This window comes from Enoplosus armatus, chromosome 5 (genome assembly GCF_043641665.1).
Source record: "Enoplosus armatus isolate fEnoArm2 chromosome 5, fEnoArm2.hap1, whole genome shotgun sequence".
Classification (NCBI taxonomy): domain Eukaryota; kingdom Metazoa; phylum Chordata; class Actinopteri; order Centrarchiformes; family Enoplosidae; genus Enoplosus; species Enoplosus armatus.
The window spans coordinates 2257106-2269178 of NC_092184.1; the positions used below are offsets into that span (position 1 = coordinate 2257106).

General features: G+C 43.6%; 1 protein-coding gene across 4 annotated transcripts in view; it reads left to right on the top strand.

The window, feature by feature from the left end:
* Positions 1–12073, top strand: part of bcas3 (BCAS3 microtubule associated cell migration factor) — a 303021-nt gene that overhangs the window by 56716 nt on the left and 234232 nt on the right. For all 4 annotated transcript variants that reach the window (XM_070905817.1, XM_070905815.1, XM_070905818.1 and 1 more), the window contains exons 13-15: positions 1927–2060; positions 8018–8220; positions 8296–8357. In XM_070905817.1, coding sequence (XP_070761918.1) covers positions 1927–2060; positions 8018–8220; positions 8296–8357 — 399 coding nt within the window. The remainder of the gene's footprint in view (positions 1–1926; positions 2061–8017; positions 8221–8295; positions 8358–12073) is intronic.

Below are 12073 nucleotides of genomic sequence, written 5' to 3' on the forward strand. Positions count from 1 at the left end.
GATACAGCATGAATAGCTAACCGCTGTCTTAATGCACACTTCACTTGGCTTCTCTTCTGCTTTCCTCCCTCCCTCCACCTCTGATAATCTGCATGACCCCATCGCTCATCCACTCTTGTACCTCCCCCATTCCGCCTCTTCATCTTTAAATATGACTGTTCTTCAGTCATACACAATTCTTAAAAAAGAAAAAAAAAAAAGAAACCTTTCAACTCTGAATGAATGTGCAAAATTTTGTAGCACACTCTGCTTTTTTTTTTTTTTTTTTTCCAGAGAGGGAGAGTTTTCCATCTCCCTCGCACGTGTTGCTGAATCCTTTTAATCTCATGCCATTCCAGCCTCCTCTTTTCACATTTGACATGCCACCCAATAAAGCCCGGCCACTAATTAAAACCTACTGCAGCCTCCACATAAAAGATTCCATGGGGAAAAACTCAGAGGAAAATTACTAATTACTTTAATATCATTTATGTCTGGGAGTCGTCAAAAACAGAGGTTTTGGACATTTTTTTTTTCTTCAAATCTTACACTCTGTATCAGTGATGCATTTCCAACATTTTGAGTTACTGCCCGATCTATGGGTTTGTTTGTAACATCTCAAAAGGCTTCTGGGGATGGGGTTTTGGGTTGCGCTTGAAAAGCAGTGCAGCGTTTTTCCTAACCGAGCCAGTTTAGATCTGGGTTTGTTCTGGTGTGGTTTGTTGAGCATGTTGTTTATGGTGAGGGCCTATACTTTCTGGAGTTTGACGAGCTTCAAATAAAACGGGACCAAATGAATGGGACTGTCAGTGGGGGTTACACTTGTGCTGAGCTGTGGTTCAGTGTTTCGGTGAATCTCAACGCACACGCACACACACACACACCCATGACCATACACAGATGTATGAATACATAAGAGTCTCTCTTTTACAGACACTCATCATCTTGTCTGTCCTTGAAGAAGCACACGACTCGAGTCCTGCTTTTAACCAGACCAAGCTATCATGTGAGGGAAGGCTGCAGTTTATGACAGCGACAACCGATAGCTGGCTTTGTTTTAATGGGCTGGTTTGTTTGTTTTAAAGGCACAGTAATTCTGTCATGCTGTCTAGCATGTGTTCTGCACAGTTGGTAGTGTTGGCTGCCTTCGCGTGAGCTGCTGGAGTGAAACACAGTTTTGTCTTTGTATCACTTTACCGGTGTACCTGTGGCAATGTTTAAACACACTGGCTAGAGCAACATTGAAAGATGTATGTTTTGAAGTAAGTAACCATCACTTGCAATGTTGTACTTATCAAGGTACAAATTTGTAACTGCTTGTTTGATGATTCACTTCTCAAATGATTAGATTACGTTGCATCACATTGGTTGGGAAAGCCTAATGAAAGTCCAGGCGAGGAAGCTGGCAGTTTGAATTTGTTGAAAATATCATAAAATCTAAGCTCACTTCCATAGAGTTTTGGGACTCATAAGATTATCAGAGGCTGCGATATACTGATTTTTTTGTTTGTTTTTTTTTTGTCTTAAAATGAGTCAAGTTCTAAAAGCACTTGGTCCTACATTTCCCATAATGCAACTCAAGAGCATCTTTCATCAGTACCTCCCTGCTTGATCAATGCCCACATCTTTCAAACTCCACTTACCCAGTTTGTACTTTCCAAGCCCAATTCAAGATGACATGGCAGCATTAAGCACTGCTAACAAATATTCATTGAAGCGTGCAATACAGAAGCATGTAAAAAAGTAAAGCAAACAACACATTCACGTGAAAGCAAACCTTACATATAGAAAATTCATGGTGCAATGAAAGAAAGACGGCAATGGGCAACATAAACAGCTGTGACGATAATAACCAATGTATGTTGAAGCCAGCTGTGGGAGGGATTGCTAATGCTAGTGTGTGTGTGTGTGTGTGTGTGTGTGTGTGTGCGCGTGTGTTTATTGTAGGAATGTTGCTGGTGACTGCCGACACTCTGGGCCACGATTTCCACGTCTTCCAGATTCTCACCCACCCATGGGCGTCCTCACAGAGCGCTGTTCATCATCTCTATACCCTGCATCGCGGGGAAACTGAGGCCAAGGTCTGAGACACACACACACACACACACACACACACACACACACACTTTTCACTTCCTAATGAACTTTTGTTGTTTGTGTTCTGATTTGTAATATGTTAGATGAGTTGCTGCTGAGATCTTATTATAACAGAACAATTTAAACAAGATCCATGTTGTAAACCAAAATGTTAATGTTGAAGTATGTTACACTAAACGTGTTGACCCGTATCAACGCTGGTCCCTCCACATAAAGCAAAAGGCTCTGCACGGGTGATAATGAAAGAGTTTTGACACCAAGCGAAAGCATTAGAGTCCAGCTCAAAGTAAGGGGTCAACACCAGAGAGCAGCACAGGGATTGCAGTTCTGTAAATAGCAAATACCCAGAAATACTCCAGTTCCAATTCTTGTAGTGACTTGAATGGTTCAACCATTGTGGTTTGCTCTGCCGACAGGTAGCACTCTGATTATTAGCAGGTGCTTTAGTTTACAACAGGACTCTAATCCACCATGTGCTGATATCTTAACGCCGCCATAGGGACAGTACTAGAGAATGTCAGCAACCAGGGAGCATGGACCAGCAGGCAAATGTCTTAGATTTAGATCAAACCAAATCTGCTCCAGTTAGTTCTTCAGCATCATTTACTGTCTCTCTTCCTCTTCCTCTCCCACGCAACACGCTCGATGGTTTCCTGACACCTACTTGTATCGGGTGTGTGTGTATGTTGACGTATAGCGAGTGCGTTTGTTGAAAGGAGGATTTATCCCCCAAGATCCTTCTCTCAGCCGTCCCGATTGCAGTGTTCCTCTTCAGGCCTAGATGCATTGCCTTCCAAACCACACACACACACACACACACACATTTTTTTTTTTTTTTTTTTACATGCCACCCCCCCCCCCCTTCCTAATAGAATTGGAGCATTTGAAGAGAACATTTTTGAAAAGATGGCTGTGGCTGTGTCGTTTTATGAAACACGTTATGAAGATGCTGGCTCTGTTTGGTTGCCCTTTTAAAATAGTTTTAAATGTTCTCTGCTAGTTGCTGGTTGATGCAATACCATGTAACACAATAGTACGTACGGTAAAAGGTAAGATTAAAGCTTTGAAAGTGCCGTTTTTTTTAACACAAGGTCAGTATTTTGTGTGGAGATACAGTATTGCCACCCCCACTCTGTTAAGATGCTGTAGAAATGGTCACTCAGAATCCTGAATCAGGGATTTTCCATGTTGTACAGATAGTATGCAGTGTATGTTGAAACTGTATAAACCAATTCCCCTGTGAAGTCCCTATAGATTGAAAACATCTCTACAGTGCAGTACAGAGGGTTCCATAATGGTAGAGACGCTTGGTGTTGGAGTGGAGATCCAGTAGAGATGGGAGCTCACAAGGGCTGGCCAACACAAACCCTGCTGACATCTATTCAGGTTTTCCTGTGGGGTACCGGGGAGCATTGGGGTTTTTAGGTGGAAGAAGAAGGACGTGGCTGGTGTTCCCATACGGAAAGCAAAAGCCAGACAGCGACGGTGGATCGAAAGGCACCAATAACAATCAGTTGATGAAAACGAATAATAGACAACAGGAACACCTTACAGTATAATGCAATCAATACAAAAGTCTTGCAATACTATTAGTACTTGGTGAATATTGGGATTTTGTAGTACAGCATTGGTTATATGAGTTGTTTTTCAATGAAGGAGCATCTTGATTAAGAAACACTCAACGCCATTCAAATTAAAAACAGTCGAATAGTATTTTTTGAAGCAATATTCATCTTGATTAAATGTACATTTTAAAAAATGACATCAAAACGACCTGCCACTGTAGAAAGAGTGTCATATCTGTTGGCTTTCCCAATGGTAGCTGTCAAAACCCCTAAAGACAGGACAGGTGCCCACGTAGATGCACAATATATCTAAATTGTATTTAATCAGTAACCCATTGAGATACGCGGGGAAATGGAAATTCATTTGATTGCAGAAATCACAAATGAAAAATGCCAGTAGTTAATAAATGCAGTCACCCGTTAAGATATTTTGTGCCCCTTTTTGGATTTTTACTATACGTGTTCAGCCGTGACATGCAGAGATTTTGCAGTGCAAGTCAGCCGTGCTTACCCAACAAAACTACTCCAGGCCTTGTTCGGTTCAGGATTATTGACCGGGAAAACAAGCTATCACGCACACGCATTCTCACAGCCTGCCTATAGTTAATGTATGACCAAACGGCAGGTCCGCTGACCGGCTGCACACTGAGCCTGCTTTGATCCGACCCGTTGTAAACACTGAAAGGCGGCCTTAGCCTAGTGCTTGGGCCAGGGGTTATCACCACACACACACACGCAGACACACAGTGGAGAGTGATAAAGTCTCCAGTTAGGTGGGTGGAGAGACGCCTTATCTGTCTCCAGCGGGCCAAACATGCGGCTGGCTGTCAGTGACCTGAGGCCAGGTAAACAGGCCTGCTGCTGATAACAGCTGTAAGGGAATGTAGATGAGAGCGGAGCCACGGGGCAAACCGGAGAGCGCTAGTCACTGAGGTTACCTGGGTGGCACTCCATTACTGCTGAACTTTGCAGCCCTGCACCGTCAGCTGTGATTTCAGCGATATGGGTTTTGAAGGCTGATCCTGTCAGTGCGTTTACATGCACTCAAGTAACCAGGCTACTGTTGACTTTCTGCAGGAACCTGATTTCTTCAACTTTGTGTAAATTTGAAATCCGGTCAGACACCTGATTTCCTCAGCAAGATATCTTCTAGAGAATGCTGATTTGCTTGGCCACACATACGGGTGACTGGGTTTCTAATCGGCTTTTAACATGTGTATGACAAAACCTCCTGGGGAATTGTCACTGAGACAGCAGAGTGGCAGGGTGTAGCAACGCCTCCTTGCATTTAAAATGAGTCAGTAAAACAATTGAACACTTCCTCTATGAGTGTGGATATGTCGGCTTCCTTTCGCTATTTGAGTGAATGTCGAAATTCTAGAAGCACCGTCTTGTATCACTAATAAACTTAGAATAAGTAAACCATGGTTCCAAACTAAGATGAGGGACCTGCAACATGTATATGGAGATTTTTACTGTAACCTGGTTACTACATTACATTGCCTGATGATTTCTCTAACCAGCTTCCTTGTGTGCATACTATATCAGTTTGGGATTTTAGCTGCTGTAGTCCAAGAACTGTTGGCGCTGGCATTGAAAAATCCAAATCGGTTTCAATTTAAAGCCGTTGAACATCCCAGTCAATGCTGATACTGCTATTATTTTTTATTCTATTACCTATTATGCATACTACATTTTTGTTAGACCTCAAGTATACACTCAATGTGTTTTTTGAGTATTTGTGTTTTTTTTTTTGTTTTTTTTTATGTTTACAAGAAATCTCCACAATGCCCCTTTTTAATGTGTTATCAGCCTTATTTCTAATACCAGGCCTCGCAAATTGGCAAATCCAGTATATCGGTTAAACAACATGGAGTAAAGGATTAAAGCTCCAGTCGACCACAAAACCCAGGTTTGGTTTTCTTTTTGTCATCGACATCTTCTTCGTGTTCCCTCTCTATTGCAGAGACACTTGAGTCCCATCCAAGTGTATGTTTGTCGTCTCTCTTCAGTCTTATCCCTCTGTCCATCTTTGTCACATTCTTGTCATTCCATCAGAGTTCCTCTCAGGTGAACAGAGCGGCCTAATCTCCCTCTAACAGTTTCACTGCTTTAAAAAGAAGAAGAAAAAAAAAAAGAAAGTCAGAAGCATTAAACATGTCTTCTTGGCATCTCTGACTGCCTTGGATGTCATCAAGTACTCTGTGGACGCGGACAGGAGGGCGAGCTTTCCAGCCTCTCTGGAATGTGCAACCTCCACACTGGCACATGCATGTGACTGAATACAGTAACTCTGCATTCCGTCTTTTTTAAGATAACATTTGACGACTGTTTGGTTTTCCTGCGTGGCTGTCACGCCGCGACTGCACAATCACGGCAAACCCTTCAGGTAACGTCCCGCCTGATGATAAAGAACGGATTTGACAGTAAAGTCCAAGCACCCATTTACAGTTCGGAGCTCTGACAGGTCTTATTATGACCAATTACGACACACACACACACACACACACACACACACACACACACAGTAGCCCTTTCTCATCTCCAAGTCGTCCATAATCAGCCCAGGCAGAGGTCAGGCCTACTCTTTCACTCATCTTTGTGAAGTAAAGTAACTGTCTGGTATGCAGAGGATGCCCCATTAACTGTCATTGCTGGGGACAATTACCTAGTCTAACCTGGCAGAAGATTAGAGAGGCCTGCAGGTACAGAGCCGCCTCTCTGATTGGCTGACATGCTTGCTGGCCAAAGAGTGAGACATTCCTCATCTTAGCTTTCTCTTGGACCTTTTCCTTTCTTCAGTCCCAATCCACTTTCTCCAGCCTATATATTTTTTTATAGTATGTCGAATGATAGATGCCGTTTCAGCGCACTGTCACTTCGCTCTCCTTTGTTTGTATTGTCTCTTGCAGCCTATCTGTCTGGTTTCCTGCATGTCTAACATGCTCGGGGAGATCCTATCTTCTGAAGTGTCTGCTCCCTGCGAGTCGGTCACTGTTTGAGGACGAGGGCTAACAAAGGATGCCATCAACCCTTTTGTTTTTTTTCTCAGTCATTTATTTTACCACCAAACAAGCTCATATCACATTGTCACCATTGCCAAAAAGTTATTGTCTAAACCTCTCACCCTGGTCGACTTTTTGTCAAGCACCTCAAGACAGGTTTGTTTATCTTTGTGATAAACACTTCACCCTAGTCACGCCAGTGCTCTGGCAGACTACGGTTTGATGCAGCTTGTTCCCACTGTGCGTATTCCACTATGCAGAGTTGTGAAGAAAATAATATAGAAAGGGTTGTGCCTATTTTCAAAATATCCATCTAAGTTGGAAACCAAACCTGGACCTAATATCTTGGAGTTAATGAGCAAGTGGTTGTCCCCAGACGGTTACATGTGTACTGCCAGGAGAAGCAGTACTCATAGATATTGGAATCCATAAGGTGAGACCTACTGTAACTAGCACATTATCATTCCGGAGCCCCTTCTAAAAGTCTTAATTGCATGCGTCATCTTCACTGGCAACAACTGTCAACGATCACTCACTTCTCAACACAGAAGTCAGAACACCGCCCCGTGCATTTTCTAAGAATGTTTCTACGAACGCTCTTAAAATGTCCTTATTTTTCAATTTAAACATTGTCATTCATTTCACAGGAAATGTCACTCAACAAAGGACGTCTGTGCTCATAACAGAACAACAACAATAAAAACTGAAATAAGACAATTTTAGGCTCCCCCTGATGTTTCCGGACCATCTTGAGATGCCTTTCAGAAGTTTTCACTTTCATTTTGCTGTTAATTATGGCGCCATCATCAGGCCAGTTGAGATTTTAGTTTTTGTGAAGCATTTACACCTTTTTTTTTTTTTACATTTTTGTGACCATATTTCATTATTCTGCCATGTCTTTAGTTTGTGACCACGCCCACATGCTGCACCAATCAATATGACGCCTCAGATGTTGGTTGATAATACTAGTCCCCAGAGCATGTGTACCAAAATTGGTTCTGAGGTACATGTTTTTGCGTTTGCGGCGCCCCCTATGGGTCGGGCACAAAATGCTTTGGCAGGCCTATTCCTGGCCAAGGACTGAAGGCAATTTTTTCATCCTATATGCGGCAAAGAAAATATGAAAAAGAGAAAAAGCATTCCTGCGTGCATGTCCCGCATGTTACCCGTTGAAAATAGAAAATAATCAGCTTAATTTTGAGAACCCCCAGAATTTGTGAAATGAGATGTGCTGTTTGTTTGAGCTATTCAGGAGTCAGTCATGAGAACAGTGAATGGAAATATAGTGAAGTGATTTCATCCTTCATATGTTACTGATACTGTCCCCACCCTCTGTCCCCTGACCTCTGTATCTGCCTTGTCTCTGTCCAGGTCCAGGACATGTGTTTCAGCCAGGATAGTCGCTGGGTAGCCATCAGCACCCTCCGCGGCACCACCCATGTATTTCCCGTCAACCCCTACGGCGGTGCGCCCTGTGCCCGCACACATATGTCCCCGCGGGTGGTCAACCGGATGTCTCGCTTCCAAAAGAGCGCCGGCCTGGAAGAGATCGAACAGGAGCTGAACAGGGCGGCCGCGCTAGGAGGAGGAGCAGGAGGAGGCGGCTTAGGAGGAGGTGGCTGCATCCTGGGTGGAGGAGGGGGAGGCATCGGGGGCCGCTGTAGCCCAATACCTGGCCTGTCCAGCAGCCCCTCGGGGTCTCCACTGCATGGTGAGGAGCTTGGAGGGAGGGTTAAGTGAAGGGCTTAATGATGTTCGTTGCCTATTTGGGTGTCCAGGATGCCATCTTAGCAAGCAGTTGGCGGATGGCACCATGCAGGAGGCTATCCAGAGTTCACAGGGTCATATTGTGGCATGTTCAGAATTTATAGAAAGCTTAAGACACAGTTTTGACCAAATACAAAAATTGCAGCTTTTTAGCCTCTTTTAGCTCATGAGCTATATATTTGTATTTAAGTTTCAATATTATTATTATAAAGCATTAACAGTTCCTTCAGGCTAGAGACTGCTACAGTTGTGTCCAGATGTTTGTGTGTGTGTGTGTGTGTGTGTGTGTGTGTGTGTGTGTGTGTGTGTGTGTGTGTGCGTGCGTGCGTGCGTGCGTGCGTGCGCGTGTGCGTGTGCGTGTGTGTTTCCAGTGACTGGTCATCTCAGTTGCTTTTTTTTTTTTTTTCCAGGGACTCTGATCAGTCTGCCACAACCTTGTCTCCCTTGTTTGTCAAACACCAGTGCAGGCTACTCACACACTGTCTGTGTGTCCCTGGTTGACATAGATACACACTGGTAAACACACACTTTGTGTCAGCTGTACTGCTTGACCCCAGAGGTGTTACTCAGTGTAAAATATCACAGTTCTCATTTGTCATGAGTTTCCAGGAATATGCCTGAGCTTTGATAGGTGCACCCAGGGCAGGGTCAAGAACTTGATAAACACTTCAGAGAACTGAATGACTGGGAACTGACCAGTTATTTTACATAATATTCTTTGATAAAATGTCTTTTATAATGTCTTTTATATCCTCATTGAACTAGATGGTTTCCCCCTGGAGTGGAAACCAGATCTTCAACTCTTCCAAACATTGTAACAATTAATAAAATGAAAATGACATGTAGAAATGAAATCGCATTTTTACGGCATGGAAAGTCCTTGAATTGTAAAATCAAGGCAATGGAGGAAGCTGTTGAGTTAATCCCACGGAAGATCTGCCCCCCTTAAATCCTAAAGTTTTCCTCCGGGCTTAGTGTTAATGCGTGGAAACACAACTTTTAGAAGGGCAGTTTTGTTTTCGCGAGACACGTCAACATGCTGACGATAGAAATGAGGCAAACGTCAGAGGCGAGATTTAGTTAAAGCGTTTCTTTTCAAGTTCTCATCCTGTCGATGTCTCTTGTTGTATTAGACCAGTGGTTCCCCAGCTTTTTAGTCTGACGTACTCCCACGACGCTGTCAGATGAACTGTTTATACATTACGTCTAGGTAACTGTCTTGCTTTTAGCTAACTATTTCAACCAGTCACCCTGTTATTTTTAGCTTTTTAATCCATTTATCAACTTCTTTTAGCTTTTTCATGTTTGTCCAATATTTTAAGCTAACTGTTTCAACTGTTTATTTTACATTTTAATAATTTACTCATTACTTTTAGCCATCTATTTTAAACGCTAACCCATTACTTTTAGCTGGTGTTACAGCTGAAACATATATATATAATTTCTATTTCTTCAAATTAGATCATCTGCTCCACAAGCTCTCCCCGTACCCCCTGGCAACTGCAGAAGTTCCCCCTGGCTTACATGCAGCCCTAGTTGGAAATCACTGTATTAGACCATTGTGGGGAAAACCCACAATGGTTTTTGCATCAATGTGCTGAAGTACCTTGATTAAGTAGATTAGCCCAAGACCAAGCCCAAATTCAGTTGTGAATTAAAGGATGCTTTTGGTTTATTACAACTTAAACTCATTGTTAATGTGTAATGTGTAACTCAACCGTGAGAAGGTCAGGTAAACAACTTGACAACTGAGTTAGGCAATATGATGACGTTCTGTGAGACGTCCACAGGTCAAGACGTAAGTCCGGTCAAGTCCTGGCTACTAGTTTAATATCCAGTTTAATGGGGACGTTCAGGGTCCCGTTATATTGCCACATGTCTTGGGTCAGTTTAATACCCGACGGGAGCAAGTCGGCTCTGATCATGTGGCCCGCCATAATCATCACAGGGGAGTGTAAACTGTGAAGTGCAGGAAAAAGAACATGTAGTGGGGCTTTTTCGTTTGAGGGCGGCTGCTTTTTAATTGGTAGCACATTATGCGGCCGCCAGTGGCGGTGTCTGTTCGGGTCGACAGCATTTTGGATCGTGTCTGACTGTCATTGGACGGATCAGATCAGGTCCCTCCTCTTCTTTTTTTTTTTTTTTAAATAAATTCATGTGTGTATGGTTTGGGTAGGTTGACCTCAAGTCCGTTTTGGACTTGTGAAGACCTCGTGTCAGAATTTGCTATACCACAACGTACCTATATCTTAAATATCTGTGGTTGTATTAGGCCATTGTGGGCAATGTTGCAAATCACTGAGCAGGACTGCCTTAAAAAAAAAAAGCATCTATCCCTCCTTTCCCCGAAGCTGTTCCCAGGCTCTTCTCTTTTAGAGTGTTCATCCCGTCTTCACATGGGCCAGAATAGGTGACAGAAGAGGCTGGGACCATGAGGTCAGGCTCGAGTCATATTGTTATCTGCCTGCCCCAGAACTCGCCCGACACTCCCAGCTGCATACACACACATATAAACACACACACACACACTCTTAAAAGACAGCACCCTTGTTTCCTCTCTCCTTCCTGTCTTCCTTGTCTAGACCCAGACCCCTCTCTAACCCCTACACCAAAATATACACACACACACACACACACACACACCCCCCAGACACACATTCCTCCACACTGTGAAAAATAGGCCATCAAACATTAAAAGGATGTCTGACTTTGGAGAGTCACCGCTCCGCTGCGATGAGAGACGGAGAGGGACAGAAACATCAAAGTGGGGGTAGGAGGTGAAAGTGAGTGAGCAAAGTAATGAGGTGCAATTCAGAAGAATGAAGGAGAGATCGAACAGGGGGAGGGACAGACAGACAGACAGACAGAGGGAGAGAAAGATAAGTTTCTAGTAGCAGCGCTGAAAGCCAGGGTCTCAAGGAGCGCGGCCGTAAATCACACTTATGTTTCAAAGGAGAGCATTACGGCCACCTGTCAACAATTAGTCCTCGCAGTGATACCTTATTGATTGTTTGTGTGTGTGTGTGTGTGTGTGTGTGTGTGTGTGTGTGTCAGTTCATTTGAAGAAGATAAACCGTCTATACAGAACTGATCATTGTTTTATGGTAAACTGCAGAAACGGAGCGGGCCCGGAATGACAGATTACGGTCGAGCTGCAGTGAAGAGTTTGCTGGACTCTTCGGCGGGGGGGAAAAAAATCGACGGTTTTCATAACTCTAATATTTTACAGTGTATAATGTAGTCCACAGGAAATTGAAGTCAGGCTCCACGCCGCTTTTTTTTTTATCAAGGTGTTAATCCATACCATACGGACACTAGCTCACTTTCTGATAAACACAAAGCGCCTCACTGTGTGAACTACAAGTCGGTCACACAAACCTCATTCATATTGTATTGTGTCTAGCAACTTCAAGTCCAATATGTTACGTTGACGTTCCCTTATTTTGCAAAGTGGGGTACGTCTGTGCTTGGAAGCTGTGATCACATCCGACATGGTTTTTGAAAGCATCTGCACCCTTTAACCCGCACTACAAACAGCAGGGTAATGTGAAATGTAGAGCAGTGGCTCCTAGCCCCCCCCCCCCCCCCCCGCCCCATGGCACCCCTCCAGAACGTAACTAAACACACACAGCACATGCATACACACCTTGTTCAGCTTGA